Source organism: Apiospora phragmitis (genome assembly GCF_038363925.1).
Source record: "Apiospora phragmitis strain CBS 135458 chromosome Unknown utg000004l:1.0-3135199.0:1.0-3139288.0, whole genome shotgun sequence".
NCBI lineage: Eukaryota > Fungi > Ascomycota > Sordariomycetes > Amphisphaeriales > Apiosporaceae > Apiospora > Apiospora phragmitis.
The window spans coordinates 1,162,494-1,183,315 of record NW_027117402.1 but is presented as its reverse complement, the minus strand read 5'-3'; the positions used below and the strand labels follow the sequence as shown (position 1 = coordinate 1,183,315).

General features: G+C 52.0%; 6 protein-coding genes across 6 annotated transcripts; 4 read left to right on the top strand and 2 right to left on the bottom strand.

The window, feature by feature from the left end:
- Window positions 1-2,311: 2,311 nt before the first annotated feature.
- On the top strand, window positions 2,312-3,226 carry PG994_003505 (uncharacterized protein; the record flags this gene model as incomplete). Its single annotated transcript, XM_066854914.1, has 2 exons — window positions 2,312-2,860; window positions 2,960-3,226. The coding sequence occupies 2 exons, from the start codon at window positions 2,312-2,314 to the stop codon at window positions 3,224-3,226; spliced, it is 816 nt and encodes a 271-aa protein (XP_066719192.1).
- Window positions 3,227-4,369: 1,143 nt separating this feature from the next.
- PG994_003504 (coatomer WD associated region) lies at window positions 4,370-8,329 on the bottom strand (the record flags this gene model as incomplete). The annotated part of the gene is made up of 6 exons (XM_066854913.1): window positions 8,284-8,329; window positions 8,135-8,184; window positions 7,089-8,061; window positions 5,842-7,030; window positions 4,671-5,791; window positions 4,370-4,612 (listed from the first exon to the last, which is right to left on the bottom strand). The coding sequence occupies exons 1-6, from the start codon at window positions 8,308-8,310 to the stop codon at window positions 4,370-4,372; spliced, it is 3,603 nt and encodes a 1,200-aa protein (XP_066719191.1). The 5' UTR covers window positions 8,311-8,329.
- A 1,072-nt stretch (window positions 8,330-9,401) lies between these two features.
- PG994_003503 (UDP-glucose:Glycoprotein Glucosyltransferase) lies at window positions 9,402-14,020 on the top strand (the record flags this gene model as incomplete). Its single annotated transcript, XM_066854912.1, has 3 exons — window positions 9,402-9,547; window positions 9,612-10,782; window positions 10,841-14,020. The coding sequence occupies 3 exons, from the start codon at window positions 9,402-9,404 to the stop codon at window positions 14,018-14,020; spliced, it is 4,497 nt and encodes a 1,498-aa protein (XP_066719190.1).
- Window positions 14,021-15,504: 1,484 nt separating this feature from the next.
- PG994_003502 (uncharacterized protein) lies at window positions 15,505-17,930 on the top strand (the record flags this gene model as incomplete). Its single annotated transcript, XM_066854911.1, has 8 exons — window positions 15,505-15,844; window positions 16,038-16,234; window positions 16,290-16,298; window positions 16,361-16,553; window positions 16,611-16,657; window positions 16,783-17,174; window positions 17,303-17,604; window positions 17,716-17,930. The coding sequence occupies 8 exons, from the start codon at window positions 15,505-15,507 to the stop codon at window positions 17,928-17,930; spliced, it is 1,695 nt and encodes a 564-aa protein (XP_066719189.1).
- Window positions 17,931-17,957: 27 nt separating this feature from the next.
- On the top strand, window positions 17,958-19,072 carry PG994_003501 (uncharacterized protein; the record flags this gene model as incomplete). The annotated part of the gene is made up of 4 exons (XM_066854910.1): window positions 17,958-18,242; window positions 18,324-18,455; window positions 18,515-18,608; window positions 18,675-19,072. 4 exons carry the CDS (start codon window positions 17,958-17,960, stop codon window positions 19,070-19,072), a joined length of 909 nt encoding a protein of 302 aa, XP_066719188.1.
- Window positions 19,073-19,502: 430 nt separating this feature from the next.
- PG994_003500 (uncharacterized protein) lies at window positions 19,503-20,797 on the bottom strand (the record flags this gene model as incomplete). Its single annotated transcript, XM_066854909.1, has 6 exons — window positions 19,503-19,805; window positions 19,843-19,918; window positions 20,001-20,077; window positions 20,149-20,226; window positions 20,290-20,609; window positions 20,692-20,797. The coding sequence occupies 6 exons, from the start codon at window positions 20,795-20,797 to the stop codon at window positions 19,503-19,505; spliced, it is 960 nt and encodes a 319-aa protein (XP_066719187.1).
- Window positions 20,798-20,822: the final 25 nt, after the last annotated feature.

Below are 20,822 nucleotides of genomic sequence, written 5' to 3'. Positions count from 1 at the left end.
GGGCTTTGAGCTATCGATTTCAGGTAGTCCAACAATCCAGGCAGACGAATAGCAAGATGCTTGACATGGGACAGAGTCGAAAGCTAGCTGCAGCTCCCCTGAATTTTCAAAACTCCATGTTCCATGAACTGGCTGAGTATGCAGTTCAGTGAATACACACAGGGTTCTGCCACGCCATCAGACGAACTTGAATCAGAGGTTTGACGATGCGATACAGTGTTCCGGCTCGGGTCGCTAATTCCCCGCTGACGATTGGGAGAGAGAGCGGGAGGCCAGAACTTGTAAACGTGCGCTGCAACCCACTAGGAGACAGAGCCAAGAACCCCTGTAACGTCCCGCGAAGACCCCCAATCTGGTGCATGCATATTCCAAGTGGGACAAGGTCGTAGTAATAAGTTGTAAGCTTACCTGATGCCAGATATTCCTTCTACTCATCAACCCTGACCATCGAAGTGAATGGAAGTCGGATTGAGATGAGCCACTGTTCCTGTATTGAAGTTTGACGATGGTCGGATTGGATGGTATATTCAGAAACACACACTCTCTTGTTTGAACTGCCCTCGTGATTCGGGTCCCCTGATTGTACTTTATGCAGGAGGGGAAGACGTCATTTCAAGATGGGTGTGGGGTGGACGTGGTGCACGTGGTTTTTCTGTCTCTAGCAGCCTTTGAAGGAGTATGGGATCTTGGGTAAAGACAAGGGGAAGGGCTGTGAAAATGCCACAAAAGCTACGGAGCGAGGATGCTGATGCTTGGATTAAGTACGGTCGAGCCTGTCGGATCTCCAAAGTGAAGGTTGAGGCACAGTTCTGTTTGCTTCGTTGTCTGTTATCGCGGGATGTTACAAGTGCTACCGGACAACACTCAAAATAGAACAAGCTCATGTGCCTCCATCCCAGGCATTCCTAACGACCACCTCTGGTTAGAGCTGCTCATGTTGGACCGTCAACGGCCAGTATTGGGGGCTTTAAATGTCACCAGACCCGGCCAGCCGGGTCCGTTGTGGTGCATCGCCAATGAGTGCTTGTTTATCGACACCACCATATACTACTTCTACTAAAACCGTTGGTTTACTTCCTGTTGGCGCCTCTGAGAGCCCACAAAGCACCCAAAGCATAGCCTCGCAATGAATCTATTTTAGGATACTCCGAACTCCTTACTACCTTCGCTACGAAGAGTAATTGCAAATGCGGTGCAGCTTGCATCTTTGTTCGGTCCCGGAGATTGCATAAACAAGCCGCAAGATATCCCGGAAACTACCGCGACATTAGTAGTCATATGTGTAGTCTGTCAGCTTACGCATTGCAAACCGATGGGAATAATAACCTAACTTCTGTATAGCCGTGGTTCTCCAATTGATGATACGCGGCAAGACTCGATATTATTGCAGCCCAAATGCAAAGGGATGGAGGAAGGGAGCTGTTGGGATTGAGGCCCGACTGGCATCCGTCTAAGCTTCACCAACTTGCTTGCCTACAAGATTTTGTACTATATATATACTGGCTGTGCTGGTCTATTTTTGAGAAGTTGAGCCCTTTTGCAAGGTAGTCTTCATCCTTGGGTAGACGGTGTTGGGAATAATACCTTAAACCTCTGGCCAACCCAAAGAATGCATGTGACCTAAATTTGTGTGTACTCTCCAGTCAGGAGACAGCCCATAAGTCCATCTGATAGAACCTTAGGGTATCAAGACACAGAGAAGCTCATGTGACATAATTTGTTTGTGGCTCCGAGTGAGCATATAGATAGATAGGTGTGATGCATCCATGATAAGTTTCCAATCAAATATTATCGGCAAAACGACTGAGTGTTTCCGTATTGTAAGTGAAGACTGAGCTGGAGACAGACTGGAGAGTTTTAGGCAATGCACCAACATCAGCCACAATTATTGCATCACACTAAGTGTGGCTCAACCAAGCTCAGCTCAGCCAGCTCCATGCCCACAATGGCTAAGGCCCAGGCCCACTTGGGCCCAAGGCATGGAGTGGCCAGGCTGAGAGCTTGGTTGCGTCGCCTCGCCTCGACCAACCGGAGATCATCATCACGAACAGTCCAAATCACCAAACCGCCAACAACTAAACAACTTCTAATTACGGACCTGCAAATAACTCCGGTGAATCATCCAGCACCACCGTTAGTACACCGAGAAAGTAGTCTCAGTGTATCTACCGTACCTTCAGAACTCGGGCATTTGGGAAAGACCACGACGACACCGACGGTCAACCCGGTCTTATCCACGTCCACATCTGCTGCAATCCCAACAACAACCACCCCAACAGCAACAGCCAGCACCCCCCCAGAGTCGACCAAGATGGCTGCCGAACGCACACTCCAACAAATCATCACCCAGCTACAATCCAATCCCTCGCTGCCCTACGCCGAAGCCAGCAGCCTGCTCTCCAAAGCCAAGCTGTCACTGCTGCAGCTCAACGCCCTCACGCCCACCGCCAACGCCCCCGCCAGCCTGCTGCTGCTCGCCCGAAGCGTCTACGAGCACGGCGCCCTGGCTTCGATCCGCGCCCGCAACCCGGACGCCTTCACGCGCTACCTGTCGCAGCTGCAGCCCTTCTACGAGCTGCCTTCGGTCCAGCTCCAGCCCGACGCCGAGATGCGCAACAAGGTCACGGGCCTATACCTGCTGCTGCTTCTGACGCAGGGCCGCTACGCCGAGTTCCACAGCGAGCTCGAGAGCCTCGGCACGCGCGAGGGCATCGACGGCCCCGACCGCATCGAGAGCGACCGGTTCCTGGGCTACCCCGTCAAGCTGGAGCGATGGCTCATGGAGGGCAGCTACGATCGGGTGTGGAAGGCTATGAAGAAGGGCGAGGTCCCCAGCGAAGAGTACGGTGTTTTCTCCGAGGTACGTTACTTTTGCCCCCATTTGATTTGACTCACCCAGCCCCCTCCCGGGCCCCATGATACCACCTCGACCGCTTGGCTAACAAACTCACGCAAATAGATTCTTACATCCCAAATCCGGTCCGAGATTGCTTCTTCTTCCGAGCGCGCCTACCCGTCTTTGCCTCTTAGTAGTACCAAGTCGCTGTTATTCCTCGACTCCGAGGGCGCCGTGGTGGAGTTTGCCCGCCAACGTGGCTGGGCCGTTAGGGACGGTACCATCTACTTCCCCACAGCGGCCGAGGCAGGTGAGGAGGAGAAGGAAATTTCACAGATGGTCATCGAGAACACGCTGGGGTACGCGCGGGAGCTGGAGACCATCGTCTAAGCAAATGTCCACAAGGGACCACTGTGTCTGGAGCCTACTGCTACTGCTTCAACCAGCGGGCGGCATACCCATTGGGGGCACAATGCTAGCACGCCGGCAGGGCGCTATTTAGCTGTAACACCATGAATATGAAATTGCGTGGCAAAGCCAAGACCTTTAGAGCTGGCAGATTTGCATAGAACTCAAAAGGCAAGGCAGGCGGTTGGCATATGGGCCAGCATTACTCGTAAAATAGAGAACTACTGCTACCCCAAGCACCTTTTTTGACCCCGTAGTTGAAAGTCTTAATGTTGATTAATGAACCGACAATAGCCAACCACTTGCATACCACCGTTTCGTACAACCAGCCTAGTCTTAGGTGTTCGCATCATATCCGTTACGTGAAGGCCGAAGCAGGGGCTTCATCTTTGGCGAGGGCTTCACAAATGCTTCGGTTGATTAAATAGTTACCACCTGACCTTTAAGTTCCCTAGAACTGCCAACAACTATATAGCTCTAAGGAAACCGGGTTCGGCCCTGGGGAAAAAGTAGTCGGCTGTCAGCGTAGGTTGTAGTTGCGTCACTAGCTCATCATCTCACTTGCCCCTTTTGACAAACATTAGAATGTACTTCCTGTACGCACTGAATATTGCCTCTCAATCGACGACATGAGGCCAATGGACAATATGAGGGCAGTGACGCTCTTCGAGCTTTTTTTGTAACTTTTTCTCCAAGCATTGGCGTCGAAATGGGGAAAATCCAATACTTAGAGATATATGATCGGCTGGTGAGTGTAGGGTCCACGTTGACCCTGAACTGGTCGAATGAAGTCGAGTGGGAAGCTGGGACAGTCACAATATTCATGTCAAGGACCACCGTCAAATATGAAGAATGTTTTAGAATTGCCAGAGATTTTTATAGTGGTGCCAACTGTATCACCACCGCGCCCAGGAGGATGGGTGCGCAGGCAGCCGACCATCAAACAGCCCACGCTCACACCTTCCTTTTTGCCGCGTCTAAGAGGTAAGTAACTATTCCTTTTTTGCTTCGCTGTGGAGAATTACACCGACTCGCAGAGAGTTCACAGTTCGATCTACATGATCTATTTAGGGCTCCCCTTTCTCATCTCATCATTTTCCGCTGACCAATGCCCCGAACCCATATCTATGCGAAGAGCCGGAGTCCACTTCCATGCTTACCAACTTCGCAAACCTCGCAGACAACACACACAGTGCCCTTGTATTTCGAGTGGTACTTGGCACCATCGAAGGAGCATTCCTCATACGCTGATCCGCTGTAAATAGGGGTATGCGATGCTGCACAGATATCGAATTCTGCAAACTGGTCAAACTCGATTTCGACGTTATCGTGAGGGTTGCGCTCGCACGCCGCCTTCATCTTCTTGGCCTGTGGTTCACATGGTTAGTCTAACGTCATTGAGTTGAGTGGGTAATAGGAGGCTTACCGAGTCGGTGATTCTGCCCGTGCCGCCATTTGCCAAGATACGACTGGCAAAGCTGAGCGCAGAACTGTAGTTCTTGCTCCGGTTGGCCAAGTTCATCGCACTGAACAGGGTGTATTGGCGATGGGGGACGTGGATCTTGGGGATTGTGAAGTATGCCGACAGCTCTAAGCTGCGCTTTAATAATGCAGGGTTTGCGTTGACCTCGTCTTGCGAGCCAAGTTGTCGCCGCGCAAGCTCAATCATCATCGCAACCACGTATTCACCGGCAGAGGTAATAAGTTTCTTCGCTTCCGCTGCCTCCGCTTCCGAAGACACCACATTGAGGAACATGCAATGCAAAACACCCTTGAAAACCGCCAAGCAGTCTTCAAGCTTGTTGCTCCTCATCGCATCGTATCCCCTCTGCAGGTCGTTTGTCGTGATGTATTCAGGATCACGAGGAACGATGGGGAGGACCTTTCTAGGATCCGTCTCATCAAGTGTCCGGCGGATATAATTGACCAAAGGCGGTAAGCCAGCTGTGGCGGGAAGGTAGGATTTCGTGGCCGAGTAGATCTCAAGGAATCGAGGCTTGAGCGGCGCGAAGTTGACGGCACCAACCTGGCGGTTGAGCAAGTTCATCGCACTCTCGAAAGATCCTGCAGCGACATGGTCAGCCGCCAGGGGCGAGTTTCGAGCCCACATATCTGCCTCACTGACTGCAGCGCCGCCAGCGTCTGCGCTCTCCACGTTGACAAAGTCGGCGTCGGCTTCGGGTATCTCGACATCACCCATGTCCCAGCCTGCGACGTCCTCGTCCTCATCAACATCCATTGCGCCGTTCTTCTTGGCGGCGCTGTCGTCTTCAGCAAATTCGTCATCAAGTCCATTGGCTGCGGCAGGCTCGTCCTCCAAATTCATGCCCTCGAGCTGGCCAGCAAGGGCCTTCTCGAAGAACGATTGAGAGGTGGCCTTTGTGGGCCAGTTCGCCTTGTAAGTAGGGACAACGGGTTGAGGCGGAGCAATGGCCTCCCCAAATTCAGGGAGAGTCAGCTGGTCCTCGGTAATGCCAGTTACTTCGAGAATAGACTGGCATTCCTCCTCTAAGCCATGCGCCTTTGCAGTCATGTATGCAAGCGGGTCTAAAAACAAATCAGTAGAGCAATTCGGAAGGAAGAGTCGTAAAACATACATTGATCAATCTCCTTGAACATCTGTATCCGATCTTCCACTTCTCCAAGATACAGAGCATTTTGGAATCGTGCAGTGAAGTCTCCACGGTGTTCTGCAATCTTGGCCATCCTGGCCAGCTTGCTGTGGTCACCAGTAGAAAGGTAGAGGAAAGACAGCTTGTCGAACTGCTTCTGCTTCTGGTAGGACATCTCAACAACTTGATGGTTGCCATGCGCCAAGGCCTCGTCGCCCAGTCTCTTCCATAGCGCTGGTCGGTCAAGCTCCTTGCACATCTCTACTGCAACGTCAAGATTTCCGCACTCGATAGCGAGCTCGAAGCGAGTAGCGGGATCCTGGACGAATTGGAGGGCAATCTCGGGATAACCCTTCTTCTGCAGGTATGAAATGATAGACTGGCCAACCAGACTTGAAGTGCGAATGATGTGGAGCATCTCTTTATAGTTGCGCTTGACTAGGGATAGCTTGAAGCGGTATTCGGTCGGATCGATCATAAGCACCTTAGGTTTGGCACCGCGGTCCAAACAGTACACATTGCGACCCTTCACCCTCACAAGATATACAGTCTGGTCCAGAGTGCGGACAATGCCGTTGTCGCCGTTCATCAAAGTGTACTTGATATGGTTGAGGGTCGAGTAGAGAAGAACGCCAGCGTCGTCCCAGGTGGCACTCTTGATACGAATTGTTTCGTGGAGTGTACTGACTTGCTCGAGAGTCTTGGTCACAATGGTCACATTATGCTTGCTGAGCAGAGCGGCGTGAAGACCATCATTCGACCAAACCACATATTTGACGCCGTTGACAGCCAACTCGGCAATGCTCTTCTTCTGCTGGATATCGTAGAGGTGAACAGCGGTAGGAGTGATAATCAACAGGTTGCCGGTGCCGCCGAAGTAGATGTCCGTGGTTCCAACCGGAGGCTTGAACGATCGAGCAATATTGTTGGAGAGATCCTTAATATCAACAGTCTGAGAAGCCGTGTTCAAGACGGCAAAACGGTTGCGAGCAACAAAAATAGCCGAATTACCTTGGCCACGCTTTGAGTCGTTTGTATCCAGAGCACCTGAGCCATCGCGAGGGAGGTTGATCAGCTCATACGAGCCACCGTCGGAGGGCGAAGTGACCAGAACAGATCTCTCGGCCGGGTTGTAAGACAGAGTTCGAGGGGGCACCCAGGCGCTTCCCAGTCTCTTAAGAGAAAAGCAATGTCGGGCTCTCCTGGTTCTTCTGGAAATCGTAGGAGCGAACGTGCTTTTCCTTGGTGATGAAGAACAGCGAGTTCTGGTGTACTGTAGAAGCTGGTCGTTCCCTTTCCAGCTTAAATACCATCACACCGTTATCGTGACCGGCCGCGAACAAGTTGATCTCGGGGTGGGCAGCAATGACCCAAAATCGATCGTTCTCTCGCTTAAAGGATTGGACCGCCGTGCGCTTTTGTGAGTCCCAGACGCGAATCGTCTTGTCTTCGCCGCAGGATAGAATCAAATCCTGGTGAGGGTGGAACAGGCAGCCTGAAGCGTTCTGGAAATGCCCTCTGCAAGTGTCCACCTCCCATGCTTTGGTCTCGCTGAATCGCCACAACTTAATAAGTCGGTCATCGCCTGCAGAAACAATATGGGGTGCAGTTGGATGGAAGGCCACCCAGTTAACACCACGATCATGACCCTCCAGCACAAATTTGACCATAGCATCAGTGTTACCGAACATGTCTGTTTGTTGAGCGTTCGAGCGGGCGACCTGGTCTTCGAATGACATAGAGGTTGGCGCCGAGTGCTTCTTTCGGAGGCCGGAAATATCCCATACACGGACTGATTGATCGAGGGACGCTGAGACGACAAGATCATCCTTGGGGTGGAATTGGGCGCACATGACGTAGTGGTTGTGACCGGTCATGGTGCAGATGAGGGATCGGTTTTGCCAGTTCCATATCCGAATGGTCTGGTCGTCCGAGGAGGAGATAATCCAGGGGAGCTCGTGGTGGAAGAAGACGGTTCGCACGTAGTCGAGATGGCCGTTCAATGTGAATAGGCATCTTCTTGTCTGGTACGACCAGACCTTGATCTTGTAGTCGTCGCCACCGGAGACGAAGAGAGGCTGGGTCTTGTGGAAATCGACGCCTCGGACAGGGCCATCGTGTTCTTCGAATCTATCGATCAGTGTACCCATGCGATAGTCCCACAGCTGGATAGTGGAGGAGTGAAGGGAGACAAGAATCCATGGTCTGTTATGAAGTCCTTATTAGCCCGGGGCACATTATGCGAATTGGTCCTTTTTTGGGGGGGGGGGGTGCTTACCGCTTGGGGTGGAAGGCGATGCCCTTTGCCCTTGAGGACTTAGACTCGAACTAGGAAACAGTCAATATTGAGCCCCAAAGACACAGGACTACGGGGACATGGTCGCGCCGCGTGCGAGAAGAAGGCGTTTGCATGCAGGATCAACGAACCTTGGTCAACATCCCCGAGGAAGCCATTGTCGCAATAGTAGGCAGGAGTGGCCCCTAAGCTCAGGTCATGAATGGATAGGCGTCGTCGCAATTGAGTGCCGTTCTACAATCAGTCGGCGAGGAGAATTGCAATATGCAAGTAGAGAGGGAAAAGAAGGGGATGTGTTCGTGACGAGGTCATTAATGGGCAGCCTTGTTGGACTGATAGAGGCTGAGAGCTGACCTGCAAGCTGTCCAAAGTCCAGTTCAAGGTGATTGATTGACTTCACGCACCACACAATCAATCAAGCCAGCCTGACTTGAAGGGAGAGCCTCCACAATTCTCATGTCGATTCGTGGCCGGTTCCAATGGATGCTGGACAGGGATTGGCCCGTGGCTTTTTAGTGGGTGGGCTGCACTGGAAAGTGGCCAGGAAGATTGGTTGTTCCAGGCGCCGACACCTGGCATTGGGATTGACTGAATTCAATTGAGAGAGACCCGTTCGACCTTATCGAGGGGCGGGCAGCTGCAAGTGAGTCTGCGACTGATGGCACGCACACGTACCTACCCCCTGAGCAGGCCTGAGGCCCCCTGCCACCCCCACTAGGTACCGCTGTAGGTTAGGCTGTTGACCTAAAATAACAACGTTCTGAGTCCAAAGAAGCATGCATGCCGTCAGCCGCTAGTCCTCCTTGGTACAGCTTCTTTCCACTTGCCGTTATGGGGTTTTGGCAAGGTGTCAATTGCTTGTAATCCCTAGCTAGATCTTTGTATTATCACCAATTGTCCTCAAATCGAGGCACAGATCTGCTTATTTCCACTGCCTGGAGCAGACAAATCTGGTGAAAGGTGTATATTATATATATATATATATATCCGACATCGGTAGCAATTCTCGACAGATTCCTCCACCATACTCCGTACTGCCACCTGGTTTACGTAACCAGAAAAGTTCCCGGAAGCTTCAGTTGCAAGAGAGCTGGCCAGGAACTGCCCCTCCAAACTTCTAAGTCGATATCGCTTGCGAACCCACGAATATTGCTTCAGACGCGCCGTACGATTTTCGAGCCACTGATACACCGAGCTGTCTCATATCTACATGGCGACGCATGAATAAATAAAAAATCTGATTGCGACGATGATACAGCTCCTCAAGCTGCCATGTGGCATCGCCACATTGCTAGCGGCTATATGCTTCAATGGTCACCATGTTGCGGCAGGGCCTTCCGTGAACGTGGGTATGAAGGCTGCGTTCCCATCGCCGCCATATCTCCTCGAGCTTCTGTATGTTGTCAAACCCCGTCGCCCATCTTGTACTGGTGGCTCTGGTACTAACCACCGGATGCAGGGAGTCGGCCGCCGGAGAGAACCCCGAGTCCTATTTTCCATTGCTCGATCGAGTTGCTAGTGGCCATTTCGCTACCGCATCCACGGAAAAGGACCTTTATGAGTTGTTCCTGGAAACATTACAAACAGATGGCCTCATTATGAGCCCAGAGGCGCTGTCTACATTCAAGCTAGCTTTGTCCATGCGGGCTGCTGCGCCCAAGATCGAAGCGCATTATCAGTACCATGAGACTGCAGTCGCTCCCATGCTACAAGAAAAGAAAGAGAACTGTGATGATTGGGTTCTCATGGACGGGAAACAGTACTGCTCGCCCTCGCTTGCCCATGCCGAGTCCACAATCGAAGGGGATGCTCAAGTTCGGACACTGCCTTTTGATCGCACGCTGGGCAAAGGGCCTTCGGTTATTCTCTACGCTGATATCACCGGACCCGGCTTTGGGCCCTTCCACGCAAAACTGGCGGAAATGGCACGCAAGGGTGATATTTCTTATCGCTTACGATATCGTGCCGCAGACCGAAAAGATGCGGAGCCATTGCCAGTGAATGGATACGGTGTCGAACTCCAGCTCAAGCGAACCGATTACATCGTTATTGACGATCGAGAGGCGGAATCGCACGTTGATAAGCCTGTAGCTTCGGAACTTGTACTTGACACTGAAGAAGAGGTGGCTGATCTGAAGCCCCTTTCCAACTCCGAGCTTTCCTCTCTTGGCGTGAAGGCAGCCTCATTCATTATGCAGAGTGAGGACCCATTCCAAGCATTGTTGAAGTTGACTCGAGACTTCCCCAACTACTCTACCTCCATTGCGGCGCACAACGAATCCGCGGCTTTCCTTGCCGAGCACTACATGAATAGAGGCCAATTACCGGGCGGTATGAACGTACTCTGGATGAATGGTGTGCAACTGATTGAACGACAAATGACACCGTACACCTTGATCGACATGGTTCGAAGGGAACGCAAGCTCATCCAAGGCGTCACTGATATTGGGTTCACGGGCCAGGAGGCAGTCTCGCTGCTTGGGCACCGTGAGATCACCGCAGCGAAGACGGAGGACGATGCCCGGCGGTTCGACTGGAGGGACGAGATTGAAGAGGGCAAAGTTATTATCTGGCTCAATAACATTGAGAAGGACAAGAGATATGCCGGGTATCCCACGAGTCTGATGTCTGTAAGTTGCAAACCGGACCTTATTTTAACTCGCCAAAACTGTACTGACCCGGGTTTAGCTACTCCAACGCACTATGCCAGGACAGATTCCACCCATTAGGAAGGATATGTTCAATCTCATTGTCCCATTGGATTTTACAAAGCCTGATGATTTGTATGTTGTCGTCGAGCAACTGCAAAGTTTCATCAAGCGCTTGCTGCCTGTTCGCTTTGGTCTTGTCCCGTTGACCCCGACGAAAGAGGCTACTGAGCAGGCAAAGGTTGTGTATTACCTTCTGGAGAACTACGGACTTGCCACTCTCATCGCTTATCTAGATGCGATGTATGCTGGCAATCACATCAAGGCAGACCAAGCTCAATTGGACAAGGTTATCAAGGATCGGGTTCTCCGAGCCGAAGCTGTTGCTCTGTCTCTCCCGCAAATCTTGGAATCGGAACATCACTCAAGGCAAATTGAGCTTGCGAACCACTGGGTGGAAAGACTCGGTGCGGATAGTGCTGTTCCCCCGATTTTCATCAACGGACAAGCCATACCTCGAGAGAAGGGTTGGCTTCAATCTATGAGCATGGCTGTCGGAGGAGATCTGCAAATGGTCCAACAAGGTATTTTCATGGGCAGTATCAACGAGGACACCTGGATTCCCGGTCTTTTCATCGAGGGCGAGCCCACGAGACGGAACATCTACATCTTCCCAGAGAATGCAAATGACCTCACGGTGTTGGACGTCCACAAAGTCCATACTGAGCACGGTGATCTGTTCAGCATCATTCCCGTCATTGAGGCCAATGAGGATTCGAGCAAAGAGACTTGGGCCATTTTGACTGTCGTCGCCGACTTCACCAATGATAGTGGCCTGCAACTGCTGTTGTCGGCACTTGAGTTCCGGCGAGGCAACCCCGGCATCCGTCTGGATCTTGTGCATAATCCTCAAGATGGCGGCAGTGGCTCTGAAGTCAACTTCGCCTTGAAGGAGACCTTGGACAAGTTACTCGAGGCTGAAGATATTGACACGTTGAAGAATGCTATTAATGGCAAATTTGAAAGTGGTGCCACACCTACATTCGATCGTGGACTCCATCGTTTCCTGGAAGCGACTGGTTTCGCCGCCGGCGAACAGTTTCTTATTCTCAACGGCCGAGCCATTGGTCCCATTGCTACTGCTTTCCATTTCAAGCTAGAAGATTTCCAGCAACTGCTCGATTTTGAACAATCGCACCGGATCCTTCCTGTGTACAAGGCCATTGAAGCGTTGAACCTCACTGCCAAGGTCACTGGTCCGCTCGCTGCTGCCAAGATCACCTCTATCACTGCGATGTCGACCATCTCCGATCTTCCGGAGGGTATCTTTGAATCAGCGCCAACTATACGAACCACAATCTACGACGATTGGGAATCCTCTCAAACGATGATCCATGTCGGAGACCCCTCCACGGCCAGCGTTCATATCGTTGCTGTTCTTAACCCAGCAAGCGAACAAGGCCAAAAGTGGGCCCCTATCCTGAAAGTGCTCTCGGAGCTGGACGGTGTTTACTTGCGCATCTTCTTGAATCCGCGAGACAGGATCGATGAACTTCCTGTCAAGCGATTCTACCGGTATGTCCTGGAGTCATCTCCATCATTCGATGCTGTTGGGAAGGTACGATCACCTACAGCGACATTCAAAGGTATCCCATCTGAAGCACTTCTCAATCTGGGCATGGATGTTCCACCTGCCTGGCTTGTTGCCGCGAAGGAGTCGGTTCATGATCTGGACAACATTAAATTGAGCTCGGTCAAGTCGGACATCGACGCTACGTATGAGCTGGAAAATATCCTGATTGAAGGCCACTCGAGAGATGGCCAGGGCAGCCCTCCACGTGGTGTCCAGTTGACCCTTGGCACAGAGAAAGACCCGAACTTCGCAGACACCATCATCATGGCCAACATTGGCTATTTTCAGTTCAAGGCCAACCCTGGATACTACAACATCCAACTGAAGGAAGGACGAAGCTCTGAAATTTTCACAATTGAGAGCGTCGGAGCTAAAGGTTTCAATGCTGTCCCGGGCGATGAAGGAACTGAAGTTGCACTCATGGACTTTCAGGGTACCACACTGTACCCGCGTGTGATCCGCAAGCCCGGTATGGAAAAGGAGGATGTGCTCCAAGAATCGGATAGCGGTAACGACCTCCTTTCGCGCGGCCTCAAGTTCGCCGAGGGGCTCCTTGGGGGCTCAAAGGCCAAGGCGAAGTCATCTGCTGAAGAGCATGCCGAAATCAACATCTTCTCGGTCGCCAGCGGTCATCTCTACGAACGTATGCTGAATATCATGATGATATCGGTCATGAAGAACACCAAGCACACGGTCAAGTTCTGGTTCATCGAGCAGTTCCTTTCACCATCCTTCAAGGAGTTTATCCCCCATCTGGCCGCCGAGTACGGGTTCAAATACGAGATGGTGACTTACAAGTGGCCGCATTGGCTTCGCCAGCAGAAGGAGAAGCAACGAGAGATCTGGGGTTATAAGATCCTGTTCCTTGATGTTCTCTTCCCCCTCTCTCTGGACAAGGTCATTTTCGTCGACGCTGACCAGATCGTTCGCACTGACATGATCGACCTGGTCAACCTCGACCTGGAGGGTGCGCCTTACGGTTTCACGCCGATGTGCGACAGCCGGACGGAGATGGAAGGCTTCCGGTTCTGGAAGCAGGGCTACTGGGCTAACTACCTTCGCGGCCTGCCCTACCACATTTCAGCGCTCTACGTGGTCGACCTGCGGCGCTTCCGTGAGCTCGCAGCCGGCGACCGGCTGCGCCAGACGTACCACACCTTGTCGGCCGACCCGAATTCTTTGAGCAACCTGGACCAGGACCTGCCCAACCACATGCAGTTCCAGATTCCGATTCACAGTCTGCCGCAGAACTGGCTCTGGTGCGAGACGTGGTGCAGCGACGAGAGCCAGAAGGAGGCGCGCACCATTGACCTCTGCAACAACCCGCAGACCAAGGAGCCCAAGCTGGACCGGGCCCGAAGACAGGTGCCCGAGTGGACCGTGTATGATGACGAGATCGCTGACGTCCACCGCCGAAGCAAGCTGGCGGGAGAGGGGACTGTGGAGGCTGGGGAAGCCGATGGTGCGGATCAGAAGGTTCTCGGGGAGCAGAAGAAGGAAGAAGAGGTGGTCGTCGAGAAGAATACCAAGAGTCGCCGGTTTGAGGAAGAGCCTGCGCCAACGGAGAGGGTCAAGGATGAGTTGTAGTGGGATCTGTTTCTCGTCACTTGTGTTCGTATAAGTTTATAGAATCTACGAACAGATACATTTATCAATTAAGACAGTTGAAATGTATCTTGGCGGCGGCCCGTGACAAAATTGATTGTAGTGGCACTTCGCTACCAAAGCTTAGACACCACCCAGCACCCAGGATAGCTGGAAAACACCTGGCATACAATACCCTCATCATCATCGCTGCTCGTCCTCGTAAGCGACTTTCGGGGTCTATTCCTGCCTATTCCAGTGGCTATTCCTCGTTATCCCAGTGTTTCAAGAGGGATGGATTCACCGATTACTCGAGGAATAGCCTCGTTTCCTTCCTGAGACATCCATTTTATTCTAAACAGAGTAGTACTAACGCCGAGAGTCGGTAGGTGATCTAGAAGGTCTGATGAATGAACCATCTTCAAGGGCCTGGTCCCCAGCCTCGAGAGTTCCGGCCCGGACACAGTGCTCTTGATCAACGAGGTCATCCTCCCAGAACTGGGCGAGTGGCCGCGACAAGTAACCTTGGCCGGCCATATAGGATCGGCATATTCTACTATACACGCATGTCGTAAAGCAAGCACATAGCCGACAATCCCTTGCTGCCGGTTCGCTCTCCTCTCCAGGGCAGGAAATGGCCCCCAATAGCGGGGTTTCACTCGCAAACGCCAGCCTCAGCCTGCAGCTGGTAGCATTTTGATAAGCAGCTGAACCAACACAGTGGCGTGAGTGGCAGCCTGTTCATTTGCCATAGCCAATTGAACCGCATTTCCCTACACCATTATTAGATTATCTAGCACAGTTTGCATGCAACTCAGCTATGTATGAAAGAGGGGGTTGGGGGAGAAGATTTGGAGCGAGCTTCCCCTGACAACCCATGTGTCGCAAGCGACAGAAAGGTATAGGTCGTATGTCAAAAGCAGAGTTTTGAATAAATGATAGAAAGGAATTGGCCAAGAAAACGAGAATGGGGGAGGGAAGAAATAAATGCAGACATGAGTTTCTGACAGCCTTACAAAGCTTGTTCCTAAATATACCCTACTGTGTCCAGGGTATCTTTCATAATCCCTGCCCGCTGCATGTATTATCGCGCCATTTTCCCGCCCAATGCAAGCCTCTTTCGGAAGGTGATTCCTTTGCACACCGAACTCAGAGCAACCTATGTCGATCTTAGGATTACTGATCGGACGGCCATGCTGCGTTCTTTGGGGACTTCCCACGGGTACCCGTTTCTTGTTCCCACCCACCTATAATTACGTGCGGCTGAACCACCCCCATCTGGGCCTTGTTGATATCATAGTGCATCGAGTCACGGCACAATATAAAGATCTGGCTCTTCGCACTAACCTCCATGAACTCGACATTATTGTTGCCATCTCAGCCCGCTATCATACTATATGCGAGGCATGAACCCTTCGATATATCACTGACTTTCTACTGCTGACAAACCATCGTATCGTCTCGAGATTAGATCAACCGTACCCACCATGTCAGCAGAGCCTCAGCACCGACAATCATCGGAACCTCCATATTTCAAGCCTGTTAAGTGTCTCAGCTCGGAAGACCACTACATAAGTGACCATCTGCTCCACTACCTCGGCTGCCTCAGATACGATGAGCGCGAAAGCCTCTTCGACGAGAGCAATCAAATCTGGAAAGAGGAGATCGAGCATTACGAGCATGCAGGTCTCAGCCCCGAGCATTCAGTTCCCAGTCCCGAGCGTTCAGATCCTCGCCATAACTTCTCGGCCAAGGACCGGGCGAGAAAGAAGCGGGAGACCTGGAAAGAAGACTGCGACAAAGAGCTCACTCGAGTGAGAATCTTACGTGAGGCCATTAAGACTGATGCGCATGATTCTCACTTGGATACCAAGATTAGAGAAAGCTCACAGAGGTGGAGAGTCACTAAAACCTACATTAGACACCCACCAACCAACGGTATTACTCCCAAGGCTGACAAATACAACCTGGAAAGGGATATCAGCATTCCAATAATTCAATACCGGCTGAAGGGGGAAAGAGAATGGAGCTGCTAGTACTGAGGAAGAGCGGGGCTTGGAAGGGGAGGAAAACCCAGACCAGCGTGTCTGGGGGGATTTCCCAGACCAGAAGACGAAGCTGGATCTCTTGGGAGAGAATGCAAAAGTCAACCTGATGAGCAAGGATCGACATCCTGAGAGGATCAAGTACTTCCACTTCCCCTCAAACAACATGATAGTGAGTCACGCCCCCGTACAAGCAGAGACGCAGTAGTGACTAACTAAATTGGCAGTGGGTTGAGGTAACTAACTGAATACTATTATATATTCTGAACAATACATTACTCTAACCCGACTAATACAGAATGCTCTGTCTCGGTACTTCGGAGAAAAGCGTCCAGATCGCCATGCCATACGACGCGAGCTAAAGAAAGCCCCCAAGACCAGAGCCTACATGCTTCTTCGCGATTCATTCTGGCGAAGTCAGCTACATGGAGGAGATAATGCACCGCCACATGCAAGGCATATGGAGCCTATATGTATTACTGCATCATCAGGTATGTCTATACAGGATCTGATATCGGCTTCTTTTGTCTTGGCTGATCAACGTCTAGAACTCAACATGACAGCAGGCGCCTCACCTGAAAGTATGGTGTTATTCGTAAGTTTCTACCTCACGCACCAGTATTCTTTACTCGTTCACTAAGGCTTGTAGATGCCCTTCCTTCATTGGGAAACGAGCAGACAGCATGAGAAGTCTCGCGCACGATAACACAAACCGTGGAGCGCAACCGAAGAAGAAAGAAGGAATACCTAGACGATATGAAAGAGAAGCGCGTGAATTCTCACAATACCAGGTCCTCAAGTCTTCTCCCGCGGCCGAGCTCAATATCGCCTAAGAGAAGCAACACCAGAATTGATTCGTTCGGGGGCACTGTTCCCAGGGAATACTTTCCAGACGCACTGCGTTTTGAAGAGAACGACCGGCTCAAAGTCAAGCATCCACTAGGGCAATACTTGTTGGACGCAGCCAGATTATTCGAGGGCATGACTAACTACCGCGACAAGAAGTTGCTTGAGAAGTATCTGGGCGGCGATACGCCCTTCACCCTCGTCGAACCCTGGACCAAGCATACCATTGGAAACTCAACACGAACAAGAAACGGGACCGGGACCAGGTAGTCTACAGGGCAACCACAATCCCTTCTGACGGCTATCACACGTATGACCGCACGGAAGACAAGAAGGAAAACAGGTGGCCCCACCACGTAAATTTCAATATCAAAGGAGACTGCGCCGAATGCAGGTCGCGTATCAGGAAGGTATCGCGGGTCATCATGGTTGATCAACTCTGGATGTGGGTTCTGGACAAGAGGACTATCATTACGTGCTTCCCGAAACGATACGGAGTCAACAAGCACGATTCGTCTGGCGTTCACAAATCCATCAGACGGCGGCTCGAAACAATGCCACAAATCAGGACCGTGTTCGACCTGGGTCTCATCATCCTCGATGAGTGTTCCAATGTCTTCTTTGACCGGACCAGCATCGAAGCGAGTCAACCCCCAGCCATTGACATCTTTTCCAAGGCCATTGGAAACGTTGTGAGTACCTCCATCAATGTCTATCTATGTACAGAAGGCCGGTAATCGAGACAGTGCTAACCTCTCTGATTCAAAGATGCATAAGCAAACAGCAGCATTTAACCGCCTTTGGAAGTGGACCGAAGTCGCGAGCAAGGCGTACCGGTCCAAGAGCGCGATGTCAACGTCACAATTGGAGGTCCCTCTTCTGGATATCAACCCGGAGGGAAACTACAGCGCGAGATCAAGGACATCATCGAAGAGCTGGACATCATGCTCCACATCACCAAATGCCACCGTACCATCTTGAAGCAGTACGTGGACAACACAGAGAACATGCTCGACCCTTAGGGCGACTATGGTCGCGCGCACACCAAGATGGAGACCAATCTCTCCCTATACAACAAATCCCTTCGCCACCAGAAAGAAGTCGCTAAGCGGATCAAGGATCAACAGACAGACACCCACCAGCCGCTCAACGAGAAAGAAGTGGAGGCTAAAAAGCTGAAAGAGGAGAAGTTAAAGGAGGCGAAGGAGAAGAGTGATGAACGTCAAGACTACACCTGGTTCATGCTCAAGGCCGATGAGCTTCGCGAGCTAGTCGATGGGCGCATCGCGGAGCTATGTGAGCTACGGGCGAGTGCCGTAAGCACAGCGGATAGTGTGAGCTGAACCAACCTTTGAACATACCAGGGGACCATGGGAAAATGACACAGAATGGCTAACAATAAGTCCAACTTATAGGTTAAGGACCTTCTAGAGCTGAAGCAACAGCAAGCGGGGGTTGTCCAGGCATGGCAGGCCGTGAACCAAGCTTCGGAGACGATCAAACAAGGTCGCTCCATCATGATGTTCACCTTGGTTACCATTGTATTCGTACGTTACTCGCAATTTTATCACCGACATTCGGATGCATGCTGACAAACATAATATAGCTTCCTCTCTCATTCATGTCCAGTATTTTTGGCATGAATAACCAGGAATTTTCCGGCGGCGGCTGGGCTATCCGGAACGAGCTACGACTAATGTGTAAGTTTTCTGAGAAAGATTCTCTTTAATCTCTCTTCCCTCCCACGACCGCTAACCAAAGTCCAGTCCCGGTATCGGCCGCGGTCATTGTGATCAGTCTCTTCTGGGCGTACAGCGACTGGTCCCGAGTTTTCCTGTGGGCGCTCTATAAACGGAGTACAACGTGGGTAGTCGTCAAGACGCGGCTCTTCGACTTTTGGCTCGACATCAGCAAGCCCAAAAAGGACATGATCGAAAAGGCGAACAGGGCATCGGAGAATCTGTTCAACGAGGCTAGACAGGCGAGATACAAACGAAACCTCAAGGCTTCGAATGCGGAAACGGGCGGGCAGACTGTTGAGACGGCGGGTTGCACTCCCGTGTCCAGCACAGCATCGGATAATAAGCAGGCGCAGGAAAGGCAGGAGCACCAGAACGGTAGATCTCCTGATGTGGAGATGGGAATATCATCCCATCAGTACTGACGGTCTGGTTTCATGGTATCTATGTTCATTAATAATCAGGGTCGATGCGCCTTAGTATGGGTCTACTGCTTGGTCACTGGTCTCTTTTGTTACATGCCATCCGTCTGTCTCCCTTGTCGCTTTCTTATTAAGTACAGTTAGCACCTTATGCCTATCCAACTGCTCACTACATCCTTCCTGTACTGTCTTATCACTCTCTATCGCTTGAGATATCGAGTTCTGCTTCTGGTCGTTTACATTATAAACGATCTCCAACTACAGAGAAACTGTCCGGTGCTGCAAAACTATTGACAGCGAAGAAGGCCCCCTGAACATCAAGATTCTCTACTTAGGGATCTTGGAGCCTGTTTGTCCCAGGTTCTGAAAGACACCATCGGGGTCATACTGCTTTGATACGTTTCGCAATAGCTCCAGCGACTCCTCGCCGTAATTAGCTGGCGATGGGATCCTCGGAGTAGTCCGCGTAGTTCAGATACTTCCAGCCCCAGTTGATTCCCAGCGCCGTGGCATGCTCGCCCATATCCCTCTGAAACGCATGGCCAATCCGCTCCAACGCGGCCAAGAGGGCGGGCTTGGCTACCTGCAGCAGCAAGATCGAAAGCATCCCGGTGCTATTGCCGGCCTTGGCGAAGCAGTAATCCAGGCCGAGAATGCTGGGCCCGTCCCCGTTGCGGATCATGGGCTCGGTGAGCGGCTGGTGGTACTGCAACAGCGCACCCACGCTTTCGTCGTCCTCGTGATTATCCGATTTGGTCCTTGAGCTGCTGCACGAGCTCTTTGAACCGCTTCAGACCGTAGCGGAGGATCCGGATGTCATGGTTGTATGACCCGGTGACCCATACGTCTCTATTAAGCAGAACAGTCAGCGAACCACCTAAAAGAGGCTTGATCTTTGAGTAAGTGGAGAGGGTGACCATGGTCTACTCACTGGAGGCCATCGACCCCGTTACCCAAAGTAGTGCGGTCCAGCACGGTCTTGGGCTCGAGAAAGTCATCGTACACCCCCTAGAGACAACAGCATACATCCCACCCGGCTGCTGGGTATTATTCGGATCCCAGCCAAACGTGGCCTCGACAGAGCAGTCCACATGGTCCTCAATAGTATCCGCGAACTTAACCGTCGCCTCGACCACGGCGTCCGACATGTTATGCGTCTAGAACCGGCCGCCGCCCCAGGCCAGCGGCTCCGGGATGGCGCGCATGTCGAAGTGGGTCACCAGCCCGAAATTGGCCAAGCCCCCGCCGCGCAACCCGAGCCAGAGGTCGCGGTTGCGGTCGCGGTCGGCGTTGACGACGGACCCGTTGCCCAGGACGACTTCGAAGTTCTCGACGTTCTGGTAGGCCCACCCGTACGCCGTGGAGTGCAGGGAGTTGCCGCCGCCCAGGAGGAAGCCGCCCACGCCGGCCAGGTTGCTGCGCGCGCCCGTCGCGGTCACGCCGTGCGGGCCCAGCGTCCCGTAGACTTCGGCCCAGGTGCCGCCGGGGCGCAGTGAGGCGAGCTTGGTCTCGGGGTCGTAGGTGCTGTGGTTCATGTACCCTGGGTATTACCACATATTAGCTTGAATACAAGAATGGTCTCATAATGAGCTCGACCTGGGTTTTCAACCCATAATACGAACCTAGGTCAATCGTGACCTCATGGTCAGCACTGCTGGACCCTGCGAACACCATATGTCCCCCGCCTCTCATGCCAAAGGGGCACTTGTTCGCAGTCAGGACGCGCATAGTCTCAGAGGCGTCTTCGGACGTC